General features: G+C 57.6%; 1 protein-coding gene across 1 annotated transcript in view; it reads right to left on the reverse strand.

Moving 5' to 3' along the window:
- The window catches only part of FOXK1 (forkhead box K1), a 62088-nt gene that overhangs the window by 13034 nt on the left and 29366 nt on the right, over positions 1 to 19688 (reverse strand). Inside the window, exon 2 of the mRNA XM_057748550.1 lies at positions 8926 to 9111. Within this exon, the coding sequence (XP_057604533.1) occupies positions 8926 to 9111 (186 nt within the window). The remainder of the gene's footprint in view (positions 1 to 8925; positions 9112 to 19688) is intronic.

Below are 19688 nucleotides of genomic sequence, written 5' to 3' on the forward strand. Positions count from 1 at the left end.
CCAAATGCATCCACCCGGGAACCAAGTGCCACGGCACACGGTGCTCGACGGTCGGCAACCCTGACGGGGGCCGGGGGGAAGGGTCCCTGGAGATTCTCTGTGCTGCTCCCGCCAACGCCGCGGTGCTGCAGTACGTCAGCGCAGAAGCCCCGGTGCACCGGCTCTCCAGCCCCAGACGCGTTCGTCGCCCCTTCTGGACGCGAACACACATGAGCCGAAACACCAGGCCTGGTCCACGCTCTGACCGCAGGGGCGAGCACCATGCCCCAGAAACACACCGGCCTCCAGATCAGGACACAGATCAGGAAGCGTCCGGCTGGGTGGAACGGGCAGCGCAGGGCTGGTCTGGGAAAACCTCGCTGGCGTCCGACCTGTGTGACCACGGGGCACCCTGACCAGTGCAGGTGACAGAGAGCGACGTCTGGGCTTGGGCACCGGGGGCCACGGCCTGTCCCAAGTCCACATGTTGTAAAAGATGACAGAAAATTTGTATCTAACCTTCTAAAAACAAAACCCAGAGAAAAGGCTGTCCTCCCCCACCAGAGGATGTCGAGCGGAAACGAGGACCAGGCTGGCAAGGCCGGCTCCCAGACGGGAGACGAGGCCGGGCAGCCTCCACACCGCTTTCCACAGCGGACAAGCCCGTCCTGGGGACGCGTCCGCAGGGACAGGGCACCACTGAGGCCGAGAGGGCCCGGCAGCCCTGGCCCGGGGAACGTGCATTCGCACACGCAGCCACCCCGGCCTCAACAAACCCCATTCAGTCGTCCCCGAGGGCTGGCCTCGGCCCAGAGGCTGTGCCTGGTACCCGGCCGCCCTGGCATCACACGCCCAGGGGAAGGAGCAGGGCCCTGGGCTGAGAATGCGCGATTCAAAGAACGGCCCCGTGGGGGTGGGGGCTGGGGGGCTCCCACCTGAGGGAAACTGACCAGGACATGGAGAGTCCCCCGAGGGAGTTTCCTAGTCCACGGCAAACTCCCTGACGCCAGCAAAGTAGGAAAGGTTCCCACCGTATAAACACACACGGTATCTCTGGAGGGCGGGAGAGAGGCAACGTCAGGCCTCCCAGGACGCCAGGCTTCCGCGCAGAGCCACCTGCTTCAGCGCCCTCCGCAAGTACTGGGGGTCGGGAGTCTGCTCTGGGGACGGGGTGAAGCCGCAAAGGCCGAGCAGCCTGGGAGCACCAGACGTCACGTGGTAAACACCACTCTTCCCGCCTTGAGGGTGAAAGTGGGAGAGACGTGGACCACGCACGTTAGACCGTCCGTCATGGACTCCCCCCTTTTACGGAAAAACAATTCCTAAGTCGCACTTCCGTTCAGGCGAGAAGGGCTTAGGGTCAGGAGTGGGGACGGCTCACGGTTGACCTGTTGACCTGTCCTGCTGGCGGCTGCCCTGCATCTGGGCCCCCGTCTCACCAGGACAAACGCGCCTGGCCCTGGGGCAGTCCAGGCCCAGAATGTGACTCCTGGGACCGGCCAAGACACACCTGCAACAACACCACACCCGTGTTCACAGCAGCCTGACGGAGAGAGTGCGTCCAGGGCCACGACGAGGGTGAGAACCGAGCTGAGAAAAGCAGACCTGACCAAAGGCCACTGTCCCTGGAGACACGCTGGGCCTTCTCCTGGCTCCTGCCAACCATCCGCCCCCGGCCCCGTGCCCCTTGCTACCCAGCTCAGATGCCTGGCGGTCCAGCTGCGCCTGGGGCCACAGGAAAGCCACACAGGCGCGAGGCTCTGGGCCTGCCCCCCCAGCACCTGCCTCCTGGCAGGCGGGTCCTCTGGGCCCCGCACCAGAAACGTATCGTTTCATCAGTACTTGTTCATAAAGTGCTTCAGCCACTTGAAGAAAGTCTGCTCATGGCACAGTTTGCCTCAGATCTACTCCAAGCTGCAGAATGGTCTCCGATGAAAAAGAAATGATTAAAAAAAAAAAAAAGGAAGTGGGAATGGCTCTGAAATGGAGGTGGGAACGTGGGACACGTACGCGTGGGGACAGTGTGGCCCCTCCATCCTGGCCCCGCGCCTGGTCTGCCTGGAGGGAGGGCAGCTCTACCAGGCAGGACACAGAGAACACGTGGGGGCTCGGAGGACGCAGACGGGGCCGCGGAGGAGGCAAAAACACACAATAAAGCAGCGTGATCATGGCCCCGAAGAGCTGAAGAGGTTGTATCATGACAGCAGGATACCATTAAGGGGACTCCGGAGAACAAGGGAAAATGCTCTCACAACTTCTAAAAAGAGGAGGAATAAAAGTTCAATGAAGGGTGGAAGGAGAAACTTGAGGAAATTTCCCAGAAAGCAGAAACGAGAAAGGGACGGACAGAGGAAGAAAAAGGTGAGAAAAGAAGAAGAGCATGCAGGGGGAGAGAAGGTCACAGAAATAAGAAGATAACTTCCTAGGACTGTAGGACCTGAGTCTTCAGATCCAAAGGGTCCCATTAAACGTCCAGCCCCCTCCCAGGCCCCCCTGCTGAGACAGGGCAGGTGCTGCTGACGAAGGAGACCCAAGTTCCCACCCCCACCCCCCAAGTTGGGGACACACCGTGTGCAACAGGGCCAGGATCACGGGAGCATCAGATGTCTCAACAGACATTCAAAGCTAGAAAGCGACATCGATTCAAAACAAAAGCATTTCCAACCCAGAAGTCTCTACCCAGGAAAACCACCTACCTAGTGTGAACGGAGAATAATGATAATTTTCAGGTGTGGAAGTTTTCACAAACAAATTTACCTTTCCTGTCCCATTCTGCCAGGATTGGATGATGTTGTCCAATAAAAGGAAGGAGTAGGTCAGGAAAGGGAAAGACTGGGGAGTCAGGAGAGATGGAACTCGCAGGATGGCGAGGAAGAAGACTCCAGGGTCAGAAGCACCCCCGCCCCTCAGGGCCAGGCGGGAGGAGGCCTGGGCTCCAGGTGATGTCACACATGGGCGGGACGTGCCAGTCGTCCCAGGTGCCAGGGGATCTAACCGAACAGAGGCGGGGCTGCAGTAACTGCCGGGAGCACGGGCCAGGAGAGGCTGAGCTGCTCCACCGTCACACGGCCGCATGGAGGACATTCACCAACGCTTCTGACATGATCTCATGGCCGGGTGGGGGCGCGGGGGAGGGACAGCCAAGTCCTGTCTCCCACAGGAAGTCGGCGCGTGACCTGAAACTGTGACACCAGAGCGTGAGCAGGTGCCGAGGGGTACGGGGGTGAGCGTGGGCCGGGCGCGACCAGGGTTTCACCATCACCAGCCCTGCAGAATCCTCTGCTGTCTTACATCACGTGTGCGTATTACTTTGATAAGAATAAACCTTGGAAATGAAATCAGTACTGCCTCTCCCTGTGGGCACCCACGGAACGCATAGCCCAGTCGTTCCACCCTCTCTGCTGGAGAGAGTTACTCACGATGAACACCCGGATTCCGCATCTGCAAAGCGGGACGGCAAGGCTGGGCCAGAGCACGGCCACGCCGTGCAGGGCTGCTGCCGAGGGGAACGGAGGTGCTGCCCTCCCAGTGCTCCCCCCCACCCCCCCGGCCCAGCATGCACATCAGAGGCCATTCTGTGTTTATCACTGTTCTTAAATCTTGTGACTCACGACCTGACGTGTGTATTTTACACAAAATAATCAACCCTGAGAGCTCAATGGCCTCGGCATGAGCCGTTTAGACACTTCAGAGAGGCGACTTTAGACCAGACCTGATTTCAGACCTCAGACCCAGGAGCCTAAGAAACTGGAAATGGCCACACGGCCCTCGGTGGGGAACTGGGCAACCAAGTACAGGACATGTCAAACAGTCCACCATGCAGCCACAAGCAATGCGGTGACACAGAAAGGAGCCCAAGACACAGAGGGACAGAAGGAAAAACGAGCTGTGGGACACGCTGAGCTCCACAGGGCCTTTCTGGGGAGAAGTCCGAAGTCCTAACAGCCGTCAGACAAGCTCTTGGGCACATTCACAGAGAAAGATGCACCTGCAAACGTGGACTTCTCTCCAGGAACGCCACTGCAGGATTTTCATTTTCTGAAACATCTGATTTGCGTATAGTGCGCGTATATCGTAGTATGTCTGTGGCCTGGAGGAAAGTAAAGAGCAGGGAAGGGGAATTCACAGAGGCCAGTTTCTTAAGAACGTCTGTGCTCCCTAAGAGCAACTCGGGTTAACTCGTTTCTGAAACACATCTTGTCCCGGTGAGAACCATCAGTGAATCTGGCCTGAACCCAGACGTACCAAGTGCATCTCCCTTGGTGGGGGGGCAGGTGGCCCCACATCTCCCTCCCAAAACCCAGATCTGCAATCTGGAAAGGAAGTGCTCTCGGTGGCAGTACAGCAGGCTGGGCGTCACCCAGAAGGCACACCTAAGAACACATTACACGGGACCTTCAGGGCCTCCCCCCACCGCAAGATGTGCCTGAGAGCTGGGAAAGGCCCGCCCCAACGGAGACGAGACCAAAGCACGAGCCCAGTCAACTTCCTCTCAACAGTTTCAAGCCAAAAAACACCCTGGCACGGACGCAGGCAGAACGGAAACTATAAAGAACACGGAGGGCTGCACCTTTTTGTACAGATGAACTAATTTTTATTTCTCCTAAGTTTTCAGATGGGGAAAGGGACCGAGTGGGTGTGGGTGGGGCTGGGGGGTGCGAGGGCCACAGGTGCAGGTGTGGGAGGGGGACCCACAGGTGCTGGGACTCCCCTGCGCGGGCATCCCCCTCTCTGGGTCACGTGGAGAACCGAGGAAACACTGCAGCTGGAAACTGCAGCAGAATAACTCACTCTCAACGAAGGATCTAAAGTTTGCCAGAAACACAAGAGCGCTTCTAACCGTCAACCTGATGACCTCCCAACTAGACACCTAACACTACAAACTGAGTTAGGGCTGAATCTCACGCCGTGTGAAGCAGGACTGGGCTGGAAGATCATGGGTAACAGTGGTTTAGGTTCTGAGGTCGGTTGCTTAATTTTTATTTCATACAGTGTTCCGCTAACCTTGGCCAGATTCCACAGAACAAGTTACTTTGGGTTTTGATCTCTGTATTAGAAAAATCAAGAAAAGCCTCCTCATATACATATATATAACAGCTGATTTACTTTGCTGTACAGCAGAAACTAACACAACATTGTAAACCAACTATACTCCAATGAAAATTACAAAAATGGAAAAAAAAAAAGAACACTGAAGGATTTAAAAAAAAAAAGCACTCCTCAAGAAAAACAGCTTCTAAACGCTTACTCTTGGTAAACATGAGCTGCTCTCTTTCTGGGCTGCGCCCTTTCTCTGGCTGAATTTCAGCAGTTTTCCTAAAACTGTAGCTCTAAGGACAGGTCTCTGTTTTTGTAACACCCAGAAAATGATTAACCAATCTGTTCTTTCCTAAAGACAACAGCTCTTTGCAAAATAGAAAAAAAAAAAAAAAAGTCAACAAAACACTGCTTAAGATAGCAGAACTTGTTTCAAAGAGCGTTCATTCATCTTCTGGGTGGAGCATTTCAGGGAAAGAACCCCCCCTCCCCCGCACACCCCAGGCCGCGCCCCGGCAGCCAGGGCAAGGAGGGAGGGGGCGGGGCGGGGCCGCTCCTCCCGGTACAGCCGCTCCCCGAGCTCCCTGAGCCGCCAGAGCAGGGGCCCAGAGCCCGACAAAGCCGGCTCCGGAGGAAGCCGACCCACACCAAGGTCTGCGAGCCTCCGCAGCCGAGCCCGGGGCGCGCCGTGCAACCCGGCTGCTGCGGGCGCAGATGCTCCAGAGGGGGACCGCGGGGGAGGGGGGAGGGGAGGGGCGGGGACCGCGGGGGGGGGGGGGGTAGGGACGAGGACGGGCACTGGGGGGGAGGGGGGCGGCTGCCGGGGCCCGCCTGGGGCCGGGGTCTCTCCGCGCCTCTGCCCACTTCCCCGGGACGCGATGGCGAAGGGAGGGGGCCCCGGGCGGGGGTGGGAGGCGGGGAGGCGGGGGGGGGGGGGGGGGGAGGGGGAGGCGGGGGGGGGAGGGGGAGGCGGGGGGGGGAGGGGGAGGCGGGGGGGGGTGCGGGGAGGGGGGGGTGCGGGGAGGGGGGGGGCAGCTGTTTGTAAACACGCCAGCCCCGCCCCAGCGCTGGGGCGCAAGGAAAGGATCTGGGCAGCAAAACCTCACGGGCCTCTGAGGTTTCCAGCGCGCAATCCGACTCCGTGGCGCTAAGATAAACGGATGTAAACAGAAGTCCTTTTCTGTGACACTTGATGAAAGGCCCAAGAGTGCAAGAGCCAGTCTCAAAGTTACCACTTTCCCCGCAAAGACGCTCTCCCCGATGAAGAGGCCAGCGGCCTGGGAGTGGCCTGGGCGGCCCGGGGCCCCGGCGGGGACCCCCGCCTCCTTCTGCGGGGACACCGCCTGCCCTTCTGCCGCACCCGCTCAACCCGCTGGCCACTGTTTTTATTCAGAATGTTACTGGGAATTATATTTACTTTATGAAGATCTCCAGGTACAAACCAAAACGCTTTTCTTTCTTAAACAGCGTTGATGTGGCTGGATTATGAACTATTACAGCCTCACGCGGGTCTACAGCCCACCGCTCCGGTCCCAGCGCAGGTGGAAGGGCCTCCCGGGCCCCGCGCCCGGCCCGGCTCCCCGCGGCTGGTGAGACAGCTTGGCCACCGTGCCTGCAGCTGCTCCCAGGTGCTGCTCACACAGGTGTCAGCTTCACCGAGCTGTAAGTCACACACACACAGTTCACCCATTTTGCGCGTACAATTCAGTGCTTTCTGGTGTATCCAGAGCTGTGTGACCATCACCCCGTTCCACCACACGGTCATCACCCCACAAAGCACCCCCATGACAGGGCGCAGCCGAGCAGTCACTCCCTGGAACCCCAGCCCCTGGCCGCCGCTACCTGTTTTCCTTCTCTAAGGGTCGGCCCACTCTGGACATTTCACATCTGGAATCGCACGCCGTGTGCTCTCTGGGGATGGCTGCTTTCACTCTGCGTCATGTTTTCAAGGGTCGTCCACATTGTCCCAGGTGTCAGCACTTCATTCCTTTTTATGCCCAAGTCACCCTCCCCCGTGTGGCCGTGACACCTTCCCCTCCACTCAGCAGCGGCCGTGAGTAACACGGACACGAACACTCCCGCATGAGTGTCGGGGGGGGGGCCTCCCGACCCAGTGAGGTCGTTGGGTGGTTAAGGGAAACCTTGAACACTCTGAAGAACCGCCAGACTGTGTTCCACAGTGGCTGCTTCATTTTACTGTACATAACTTTTATCTATGCGTGAATTATACACACGTACGTGTAAGAGCATTTTCAGAGCACGACTTCACTGTGCACTCGAGCAGAGCCCTCGTGTTTTAGGTTATTTCCGAGACAGGTGTCTGAGAACGGTGAGATGATGGGCTAAATTCCGAGGCTGAGAGCAGAGCTATGGCTGGAGACCTGAACAGAGTTTAAGAAAAGATCTACTCATAAATCGCTAAGGGCTAAATAAAATCACGCACGCCCAGCTGCTGGGCACGGGGCCTGGCGAACACAGGTCTTCATCACTCACTGCTCCCCCCCGTCATCCCAGACGTCTGCCACGTCACAGGGCGGGCTTCACGGACAGAGAAAATGAGGCCCGGAGGAGGCTGCAGAGACCTGCCCCCAGTTCTCCCACCAACTGGAGATGCGGCCAGAACCAGAATTCAGGTCCCAGACCCGAGTCCCCGGCCGGGACATTTCAAAGCCGCCCCTGATTTTTCTCTCCATAAGAGAAACACACCTGCTCACTGGCTCAGGAGGAAACTGACTCCAAGCACTCAACGGAACTGACTCTCAACTTGTAACCGGCACATCACGGTAGGAAAATGAAAGGCGCGAGTGAAACCAGCGATGATGCCAAGGTTAGCCGAGCCGCGCTTCTAAACGTAAACCTTAAAGGTTCAGCCCTGGGGACCGCGAGCCCAGCTGCTCAGCCAGAGGAGAGGCCGGGTAAGACTCAGGAACGCAAAGCTCAGGCTCTGCTGGTGAAGTGCCTCTGAGAGGGTGCTTCCCAGAGGCACCCGAGGACCCCGAGACCACTTCAGGGGGCATGTGAGGTCGAAACTAGCTCCACGGTGACACGAAGACACGATTTGCCTCTTCCACCAGGCTGACGTCGATAAGGCCCAACCCAAGGTGGCACCTGCGGTGCCGTGGCGGCACTGGGGCACCAGCATCCTGTGCACCAGGGCCCGTGGCATCTCTGAGGCCACACGCACCAGTAAAGAAGAGAAAAGGCCAGCTTTGTTTCAAAATGTCCTTACTGAAGCAGTAAACTATTTTAAAGTTTATTAATTTTGATCCCTAAATCCACATCTTTCAACATGTTTTATGACAAAAGGGGAAGAAGGCACAGGACCCCTGTTGTCACAAGAACTCCTTACATCCCTGAGAGGGGACCGCTCACCAGCCACCACCCCCCCCCCGCCCCCAGTCTCTGGTTACACACTTCCTCCCAGGGACTCTCTATATAACATGCCAAGGATGACAAAGTTTGAGGACTTACCTCTCTTCAAAATCTAGATTAATTTCTAAAACTTTGCAAAGGATTTCTACAAATAAAGTTTAGAAAAACCTAGTCCACCGAATGAATCCTGGTATAAAAATACTCCTTTAAAATATTTTCACTGTCTTTAAAAAATGATACCTATGCTTGCTTTAGAAGATCCTAATATACAAAATTTCAAACTGGAAAAGTGACTAATTAGGTAGTGATTTTTCACTTTATAAAAGAATTCTCCAGAGATTTTCTTTAAGTCCTCAGGTCTCCTGCTGTACTTAAAATAGCTTCAAATTTTCCATCCCTGTGCAATTTTCCAGAAACATGCTTGATAACTGTATAAAACACAGAATACCCGTATCACTTTCCTCTTTCTCGCTGTGTTCTGGAGCACAGGCCCTGCGTTCTGCAGAGGCAGCCGCGTGGCCGGGCCAGGCTGCTCACCTGATGGTGCCGGTCGGGGAGGGGATGGGGCTGACCAGGCTCCGGAGGTCCGGCTCCGGGATGTGGATCTTCAGCGGGGAGATCTGCGGGTAGAGCGGCCGGAGGGGAGACGCTGGGGCCTCCTCCTGATGGTACAGGGACGTGAACTGGATCTTTATCGCCGTGCTGGGGAAGCGGAAGGTGCACCTGCAACGGGAGGGCAGCGGGACGTTAGGCACAATGCGGGAAGGGCATCCCGGCACGTCTACACCGCCCGCTGTAAGCGGCCACTGTGCTGCAACCACGCTGTGCGTGTACCTGTGCCCAAACCTGCACCCGAACCGCGCCACCTCTGCTCTGTGGGGACACGGCCGGCACGGGCACCAGGCTCCCCCCACCGTGAGTGCGACAGCAAGACCTCCGGCCCCGATGAGCCCCCCGGCATCCCCTCCCACACGGGCTCCAGACGGCCGGCTTCCTGTCCGCCACGCTCGCCATGTGCCTCCAGACCTCGCAGAGAACGCTCCTGGGGAAGCCGGAACACCAGGGGCACGCGGGGCGGCGTTTCAACAGCAGAAGACGCACAGCAAGCGCCGCCCGGGAGAAGCAGCAGCGCCTCCCGCAGAGGCACGGGCGGGCATCTCGAGGACGAACCCGAGAGCTCGAGCGGCCTTCACCACCCGTGCTGGCCTCACGAGCTGCGAGCCGCATCTCCGTGGGTGACCACCTGCTCCGGCCCATCACAGAGCCCCGTCCCTCCCTGAGTGTGCACAGGGACCAGGGCGCCTCTACCCCTGGGAAACTTCTGCCTGTAAAGCGGGGCGTTCCTTGCGCAGCACACCTTCTAGCGTTACCCACAAGTTGCTAACCGTGGTTAGCAGACATTGGGTCCACACCAGAAAGTCCCTGATGTTTGGGCCTGTCCATTCAATTCAGTGTCAAGACCAATTCAATGTCTATGTAGCAAATCTACCTCCGGCCTCCCACAGACACTGCAAGCGCTGCTTCAGCTGAATTCCCTATTCTCTTAGTAAAACAGCTTTGAAGAAACCAGATTTAAGAACAGGTCAGAACAGGCTCTGGGACACGCCAGGTGGTGGCCCAGCGCCCCGCTGGCCGAAAGGGGCGCTCGCGAGCCTTCCTCTGGGGCAGACCCACCTCGCAGGAGATGACTCAGCAGGGCAGGCATCTAGTCTGAGAGCCCCTGCACAGAGAAAGTCAGGAACTCAGACCGGCTTGACTGGCCAGTACAGATTCTTCCAGAGACACTGAGCAGAGAGGGGCTGCATGTGGCCATCAGGGCAGAGCCCTGCAGCAGGCGGTGAGGCACCAGACCCTGGGACCCACAGCTGCGAGGTTAGTGTTTCCAAATCTGAAATCAGAACAAAGGGATCTGGATACTGTTCCAACAGAAGCTGTTTTCCTGTTTGATTGTTTTGATTCTGGGAAGTTCAGCCTAAACACCAAAATGTTAGGGACGAGGATGGCAGGTCTAGAATGGCAACAACATCCCTATGGTTCTGCTTAAAGGGCTGCCCCAGGCTCATTTCCTTTTTGTAAGCCAGTTAAAGAAAGGTCTGGTGTCCTTTCCACTTTCTTTAGTTTCCCTGCCACCCAATGGAAATTTCCTCCATCAGTCTTTTGACTAGAAAGTTAACATCACACATTTGCCTAAGATGCTTTCTGAGGCCGAGGGTCTCTCCAAACCCGGAGGCCGGTCAGCTTTCGTAAGTCACAGAGTCAACATGCATCCCCGCCAAGTCGGAGATGGGCCTGGTGTCCCTGAGCCTGGGAGCTGGCTGAGGGCTCCACCCAGGTCAGCAGAGCGCAGCTGAGGTGAGCACCACCTGTGGACAACAGGGCTGGATGAACAGCGGGGGTGTCTCTGTACACACACCTGTTCCACCAGCGCCAGGTAGGGAGGCGGTAATGGTGACAAACAGTTACCATCTGTCTCTTCCTCAAACTGCTGCAAATGAACAAAACAAGCCACGGTTACTCTCTGCCAGAGGCACGTGGAGCTCTGACTTCCCGCATCGTGAACGTCCCTGCCTTAACCTGAGATCAGACTACAACCTCAAGATCATGTTACAACTACAACCCTCAAGACCAACTAGAAAGAGGATGTGGCTTCTGGCCTCTGACAGGTGAGGGAATCTTAGAAAACGGGGTTCAGGGTGAAGATGAGAAGAGGCACGAGAACCGAGAGAAGCCTCTGGGCGGGGTCAGCGCCTGCCCGGCTGCCTCGCTGAGGCGGAGGAGGGAGACGCCGGGAGGCATCGTCAGGCTCCCCCTCCCCCACTTCCCAGCCTGACTCTGCTTTGGGGCCACCTACCCTCACCGCTCTGCGGCCCCGGGTGCTCTGGGCAGGAGAGAGCACCTCCACGGCGCTTCCAGCTCAAATCCAAGACGCTAGAGACGTGGTACGTGCACAGACTGGGGTTTCAGTGAAACCAAACACAGCGTTTTACAGGTCCAGGATTTAGGCACATCAGCAACAGCAAAATCTACAGCCATCAGTAACTGACACTAGCAGGACCGTGTCCTACCGGAACAATGATTTTCCAATTAAGGTTTAACCATAAACATTTTCACATTATTTACTGCAACAGCTATTTCAAAAGCATCTCCTGACTCACTCTTCCAAAAATTATCCTGAGGCAGCCGATCTCCTACGCAGGAGGAGGAAAGGAAAATACCAGGAAGCTACTTAATTCTAAATAGATGCCTCCCCAGGGTGCCTGCAGAGTCTGTCATTACTTCTCTCCCTGTAAGGTTTTTGTTCTGGTTTAGGGCCCCAGCTGGAGCTTTAATGAGTGTGTTCTGCAATTAGAGCTGTTCTCCTTGAAGGTGCTCCACGTTCAGCCTGAACCCCAGTGCACTGTGCCTGTGCTGTCGGGGCTTCTGCTGAGGGTGGGGTGCGTGCTGGGAAGCCCTACCCACCAGCCCGAGGCAGGCCCTGTGCGAGTATCCGCCACTTCGCAGGGCTGTCCCTAGAGAGCTCTCCACAAAACTCTTGCCCTAATTTGCAGAGATGACAGTGGCTGCCAGGGCTGGGGGTGGGGGTGGGAAGGACTGCTGATGGGCGCAGGGTTTCCTTCGGAGGTGATACAAACGCCTTAAACTCGACTGTGGTGGTGGCTGCACAATTCCATGGATCTACTAAAAACCACCGACTTGAACAATTCGAATGGGCTCATTGTGCTGAACGTGAACTACACTCAATCCTGCTGTTTAGAACGCTCTTGCCCTGAAGCTCCTATGCCCGGGGCCTGCTCCAGTCTAGGACTTTCCCAGGGCATCAGGAAGCCAGGGCTCCTGGAAGGTGGGCCAGACTGGTATTGCCTTGGTTCCCTGTGAGGCTGCCATGTTCAACATCAGGTCACAGATCCCTGCACGAAGGCTGGTCTGGCCCTGCTCGGTCACTCATTAATGAGCCTCAGGGACTGGGGCTGTCTCCCACCTTCACTCCCATCTCGTCCTGGGGGAGGAAGCCCACCACCTGCCCTACCAACAGGAAGCTGTCAGAGAATAAACGTAATTCCTCTGTCATCGTTCAGTCCACACTGATGTAAACACAAATACAACTGACTCCATTTTAGGCATGAGAAATGATCAGAGAAACAAGAAAGTACATGTGAAGGCTTCCAGACCATCCATCTCCTGAGCCATCACTGCCCCCACCCCCACCACCCATCCCCCCTGTCCCTGCAGAAGCCTACCCATGGGTGCTGACTCAGCACACAGGGACCCACACTCCACAGTGAAGTGATGACAGGAGCTCTGCGCACCAAGCACGACACCCCAACGTTCCCTGCACACCCTGGCCCCGGGGGTGGCTGCGGACCTGGCACCTGTGCGCCCCCGTGAAGCCCACCAGGCAAGGAGCCCCGTGCAGACCACCCAGGCACAGGCAGTGGCCGACCAGCCGGAGTGCCTCGCTCTTCACCGCGGACAGACAGCCAGAAAGGAGACGTTTGGGAGCGTCTCCCCCAGGAAGACAGGGACCAAACACTGTGGGGGGGGGGGGGGACTCAGAGGAAAAGGCGGTCCAGGAGCAGGAGAGGACATGGGCCACCCGTATCCCTGGGACGGGAGAGGGCACTGCTTCTGCCACCATGGACTGCAGCCCCAAAAGGCAGTTTTCTGGGGAAAAGCAAGGACCCTGGACAAGTAAATGTCACACAAAGGAAAACTTCACAAGGAAGGCTGGGTGACAGGCTTGAAAACACCTCCCAGAAAAGATGAAGAAAATACGAGAAGATTCTGGAGGCTCAGGCAGTGATGGGGAGAGCGGCCCGGGCCCCTGCTTCCTGCCGGCACAGACCGGTGGTGGTCGAGTCACCAGTGCTGTCACACAATTTGAAGTACAGGGTGCTGCCCCATCAGGCGGCAAGACGCGAGTGCTGCCAGTGGAAATCTGGTCACCTGCCCTGTCCGGGGACCAGCAGTCCCCCGAGATACCCGAGAGCAGAGCCCGTGTGGCTGGGATGCCACGCACTGCAGGCTGGACCACAGGGACCGGCGGGGCAGGAACGCTTGGCGGAGCCTGCAGCCTCCGTGGCCTGGAGGAGCCGCGACTCAGGAGAGACGCAGAGAGGCCCCAGCCCAATGGCGGAGAAGACCCGACCAGGGCTTTCAAGAGCAAAAGCCGCGCCCGGAGAGCCTGGCTGTGCACCCGACACACGGCTGTGACACAGCCTGCAGGCTCGGAGACCCTGCTGCCTGAGACGCCCCAACCTGGCCTGCGAGGCGGGACCCGCCCTCCCCGACCTGCCGGGCCCAGGGCCCTGCCAGGAAGCACGTCGTCCCCAGCGCACCTCGGACGAGGCCAGGGAGGCGGGTGGACAGAGAACCTTCCACATGCAGACACGGGGGCGGCTGGGCGGGCCCCCCGGAACCTGCCCCTTTGAGAGCAGAGCGGCTGTGACCAGTGAGTGTGCATCCTGCTCTTCTCTTTTCCAGATGGGAGCTGTGACCGGCTTCCTCTGCTTCTCCTCGGCACAGCACGGCACACATCCACCACGCGGAGCGCCCCGCTGGGGAGGCACACGTTAACAGAGATCCTGGACTTTCAGGATGCGGTCACCACCTGGGACTTCGGCTGCCTCCCTTGGCAACAGGGATGAGGGGTTTTTATGTCAGAAGAAGGGTCACAACTGTGTGGGGAGCCGAAAGGGCAGACTATGCAGAGATGGCCGGTCCCCTGGACACGCATCCTCTCCTGCTTCAACACCGAACTTGTTTCAGCTGGACACATGGCTGCCCAACTAAGGACGTCACTTCTCTGCCTCTCGTGTAGCCAGGAGACTGTCTGTGCTGGTCAATGGGGTGCGAATGGTTTGTGCCCTTAAGAGGAAGAGAGTGTCTTCTTCACTTCTTCCCTTTCTAATAGCCAGAATGTGGGTGTGATGGCAGGAGCTGGAGCAGCCATGCTGGGCCATAAAACAGACACTGGGTAACAGAGCAATGGAACAGAAAGAGCCTGGAGCTCCCATAGCAGATTACATTAGGATTGTTATATGCAAAAGAAATCCACCTCACCCTTGCTATTCTGACCTTTGTTACAAAAACCAAACCTACATCCTAGTTCTAAACAGCGAAAGAGCTCTCTGTGAGGAACAGCTGAATGCACCACGGTGCACATTCATAGGGGAATATCATGCAGCCATTTAAAGGGACACTTTGCAGGACTGTGTGTCTCTGGGCAAATCTCAACACGTCCAGTCTGTCCTCCTCATCAGGAAAACTGGGGTATTTACCGTGTGTTCTTTGTAGGGGTCTTGTGAGTACTGAATGAAATAAGCAGTCAGAAGCTCACACAGGACTGACAGGTAACAAGCACCCACTAAAACTGGCCCACGGGTGGATGTTAAAATGCTGACGACACTCTGACCACTGAAAACAGCAGAGACTAAACAGCCCAGTGTCTCGGCTACAGGAACAGGATTTGAAATCAGACAGACCTGGTTTGAGACTGGGCCACTGGGACGGTGTGGGGTGACCTGGGGCGAGTGGCTGAATCTAAGGCCCCTCCCTGGTAACCCAGAGACAAACAGGCAGGCCTGGTGTAGCAGGAGCCCCGGGGCGGGAGAGGCCAGCACAGCATGTGGCTGATATCACGGGCTTGGGCATCCTTGCAGGACAAGGACGGGAAGGAGGAGTGAAAACAGCCCCGGGCCGGGGTAAGAGTGGCATTGCAGGAGACCTCAGAGTCTTTCAAAACATTTTTTAAATGTTGTAACCATGTCCTTTAAGAAATGAAAGACTTAAGAATAGGGGGGAAAGAGCTGTTACAAGTTTGATGACCAGAACATTCAAATTTTGAAAATAACCACAGCCTAGGAGTGGAAAAATGGTCAGACTGAGGGGCCAGCTGACAGGCAGGAGGGCCTCCCGCGGCCCGCCCTCCCCCTACAGCAGGTTCTAGGCACAGGCCAGCCAGCGACTTTCCCCGGTGGGCCCTGGAACGCGAGCACCCTCATTCACAGAAAGTCTGAAATTGGAACAGGAGGAACTAGAGGCTCTGAGTTTTGTAAGAAGTCCAAAGAAAAGACAGTTCAGGAAATGGCTTTGAAAAAACTTTTACCTCTACAATCCCTAAATCAAATGATTCTGATAATTTTCAGTGTTTTTAACCTAAAATATCTATTTCTATTAAAAACGTAATACATTTTGCTAGAACATCTTTAAAAAAACAAAAACAAACAAACACACAAAAAACCAGAACGGAGCAGAGGAGGCTGGAGGCTGCAGAGGCCACACTTCACGGCTGTGCTGGGAAGCAGTGCGGACCAGTGCGGGGTGAGCCCACGACAGACAGACCAGCACAGCGAGGCGGCCTTATCCAAACACAGGCCCCGGGCAGGTGGGGCCGCAGCCGTCCTCATCAGGCAGCCACTCCGCAGGGTCCTGGACACACCAACAAAACCTCGAGTCACCCTATTCCAAAAAACTGACGCGCGCTCGTGTATCTGCGAGGCGGCCTCTGCCTCAGGCCCTTGTCCCTGCTGCACGAACCACAGCTGCCCATGGTCAGGATCAGGACCTCGGACACAGAGGCTCCCAGCAGAGCTGGGCCACGCAGGGTCAGGCGCCCTGGGGAGGACCCCAGGCCGTCTTCCCAGGGACACTCTTATCCCTCTGTGGGGAAGCATCAGGTATAAAACAAACAGACAAAAAAAAGACTGTAAGTTGAGGTCACAGCTTTACCGTTTGGAAAATCAAATGGGGCAGAACGTCTAATATATCGAAAGAGCAAATATCTTCCAGATTTGCCTGAAAAATACCAATAGTTATCCAATTGGGTTAATGGAGGAGCTAGAAAGATCAGAATTACCACTTCAAATGTCCTGGCTTCCTAAGGATCACTGCCAACTGAACGGGCACTGCAGACGGATGTCCTGCACTGGGTGGCTCAAGTGTGGACCACAAGGCCAGGCTCTCCAGGGACGGAGCCGCTGGGACAGACACAGGGACAGCAGAGCTCTCAGGTGACGGGCTGCCACCAAGCCTCGTCCCAGCAGACTCATGTTCTTCAAGATTCTGTCCCCAAAGGCCACCCCCTGTACAGAGCCCACCTCAGGCACCCCTGCTTATCCCCGCTGGGCTTCCAGACCACGGCTCCCGGAGGGAAGTGTCTCCTCTGCTGCCGCCTGTCCCTCCACGCCACGCGCACACGTGCTGGTGCGCAAGAGCAGGAGCTCACTACCTGCATGTCTCTGTGTAACTTACAGTCTATCGGGAGGTACAAGCTGGGTGCAAGGCAGAAGGAGAGCGGTTCCTTCCACACGGGCGCAGCACCCTGGAGAGTTATCGGCTGAAACCCAGCGTCCAAACCGCAGGGAAACGATCAGACTTTTCTGACCCTGGGTTAACCCTACAAGGACACTGACAACGTGCCTTCTCTGTGTTTAGCAGAATCACGCAGCCAGAGAACCAGAGGACGGCTCGCAGCCCTCCATCACACACGCGGGGTGGGGCCGCCCATTTCACCGCTGAAATCCACGTCCACGGTTTTTACAGAGAGAAGCTCGCGTGAAAATGGGAGCATCTGGGCCGGCCCGACCGCCGCCCACGGGCTGGAGACACTCCACGTGCAGAGCCCAGCGGGCCAGGCTGCCAGCGGGTCAAGCGTCACTGAAGACGGGTGGGGGTGGGGGCGGCAGGGGGCCGCGCAGTGATCAGCACCGGCCCATTCCGACACCAGCCTGATCTGAAGTCAGACACCAAGATTATCGCCACGTGACACACCCCTTCTCCCTCCGGAGGACAGGACGGGTGTCTACGCGTGAAGATGAAGACCCAGGAAAGAGCCGGGGGGACGAAACAAGAGATCGCACGGGGTACGTAATGACCACGTTTACACTTAAAAACTCCATCCAGACAGCAGCATGACCCGCCTCCTCGGTGGCGGACTGCCCCTCCCGTGGGACCAGCTCCCACGACAGGAGGACCTTCGGACAGGTGGGGGCCGTCAGCCGCCGGGGCCTCACCCTTCCAGCTACCCAGCGTGCAACAGCGGGAGTGGACCGCCGAGACCCTCAGCAGCATGAAATTCAGTAACAATAAGGCCGTACAACACAATGACGATAACAGTTAAAAAGCAGCCTTGGCTATTATTTGTCACCTGTGCCAGGTGACTGCACTGAGCAGGTTAAGTATATCAACTAGCCAAAATATTCCATTTCTCTGGACACTTTAGTGATGTTAAATCCGGGGAGTTTGAGGACATTACAGACAGCGCTCTGTGCTGCCCTTATAACTCTGGGGGCGGAAAGCAAAGGCTGCTGGGACAGGGCGGCTGCGGCACCGGTGCGGCGGAAGGGGGTGCGGGGGGCACGGGTGAGAAACAAGAAAACAGAGCAGAAACCCACGCCGGGTCCCTGCAAGGCCCAAGTTCCATTCTGTTCAACACGGCCAAGGACGCACTTTCCGAAGCTGAAGGTGGCGCCTGGGAGGGGTGGTCACCGCCCCACCCCCAGGGAAGGTCCGGGGGGAGCGCTCGTCCTTCCCGGGTGGACCGTTCAGGGAAACCTGCGAGCCTCCTGCCCAGGCATTACCGTCCAGTCCAAGACCTTCCTTTTGATACCAGCCTCGGAGACAGCCGCGGAGCTCGACAGGGAACCCCACACACAAACCTCAACTCCACCTCTGAGGACAGCAAACAGCCTTTGCTGTTAAAAAGGAAACCAAAAAAGAAAAAAGTCCTGTGTGTCAGAACATAACAGGAGCCGTGTCTGCCTGCGCCCGGCCCGGCTCAGCTCCCCTTCCTAATTTGGAAAATCCGACAGGCGCACACAGAAACCCGGCCGGAGCCGCCCTGCACGGAGGCCGCGGGGGGAAGGATGGGTGGCGGGCGGGTGTACGGCTCCCCTGCCCCGCCCCCCAAGAACTGCACTTGGCGTCCAGCCCATTTCCCTGAAAAACCGAAACCCGTGAAAGCTGTGAAAGCGCCCAGGGAGGCGTCCCAGTCCACCCGGCAGCCGTGCGGGGGGTGCGCACCCCAGACCCGGCTCTCAGCTCAGAGCCGCATCGAGACGTGACCCCTCCCACAGCCCCCGCTGACGTCAATACACAGCGCCCCTCAGTCCTCCCCACAGGCCCCAGGGAGGGGGGGACGGGCCGGGGGTCCAAGGGCCTCCCTGCCTGCCGAGCCGGGCATGTCGTTCCAGGGCAGCTCCCACAGCCCAAGGAGCCCTGGCTTTCGAGGCGGGAGCTGACGGAGGGGCCGCCGGGGGAAAGTTGGTGAGCGGGGTTCCGAGGGGGACAGGTGCAGGGTGAAGCGGTGCCTGAGGGCGGGCGCTGCCCCAAACCCACTCCCCCCCCCACCTTTTCCTGGGTGCCCGTGTCCCCAGCAGCCCCTGCCAAGGGGGTGACGGATGGAAAGTGACACGGTCGCAGAAAGCCCCTGGAGAGGCAGGCGGATGGCTCCCGAGGGGGCATGACTGCCCACCGTCCCTTCCTTCCACTCCCCGTCTGGAATGGAAATGTGATGACCGGCGTGCCAGCAGCCACCCTGGGCAAGGAGGTCACCTTGACGTGGAAGCCCTGGACCAGGAACGGTGGGACAGACAAACGGAAGCAGCCTCGATGTGTGCTGGGCCTGGAGCCCGGCCCGCCTGCGGTTCGTGTTCAACCCACGGCCACACCATCCCTCTATCCTTTACATGTTTTGTACGACACAAGACTGTTTGGTTTCAGAAAGGAAAACAAACTAGAGCTCTCCACTGAAGGAAAAACAAACCATGGGCCGTCTGCTGCCCTGCTGGGCACCGGGAGGGGCTGCCCCAGCACTGTCCCCATCACCCACACAGACTGAGAACCCACCACGGGCCTCGACAAACGGAGAAGCGGGAAGCGCGAGGGCACTTCAGTTTCTGAAAAATTAATGATGATGATTTTGCACAGCATCTGCGTGGAAGATGAATTCCTGGCTGTGTGCGCAGCACCACGGCCATCCTGCCCGGTGACAAGGAGCAGGATGTACAGGGACCGGGCGGGCCTGACGACCAGTGTGGCTCCGGTCACTGTGGGGTCACCTGGGGGTGGAGCAGCCCGACCTCCTGCACCAGCTCTGTCCTAAGACAGACAACAACCACCCCCCCCCCCCGCCCCAGCTATGAGGGAACCAGGGCTCAGAGGGAGGACAGCTTGGATTCAGGATCACAGAGCTGATGAGTGAGGTGCTGGGGCCTGAACCCCTCGCCCGGACGGCACGGTCCGGGGGTGCCCCACCTGCCACCCCCTCTGGGGATTCTTCACGCAGACGCCCCGGCAAGAGA

The sequence above is a fragment of the Hippopotamus amphibius genome, chromosome 9 (assembly GCF_030028045.1).
Source record: "Hippopotamus amphibius kiboko isolate mHipAmp2 chromosome 9, mHipAmp2.hap2, whole genome shotgun sequence".
In the NCBI taxonomy this organism is placed as follows: domain Eukaryota; kingdom Metazoa; phylum Chordata; class Mammalia; order Artiodactyla; family Hippopotamidae; genus Hippopotamus; species Hippopotamus amphibius.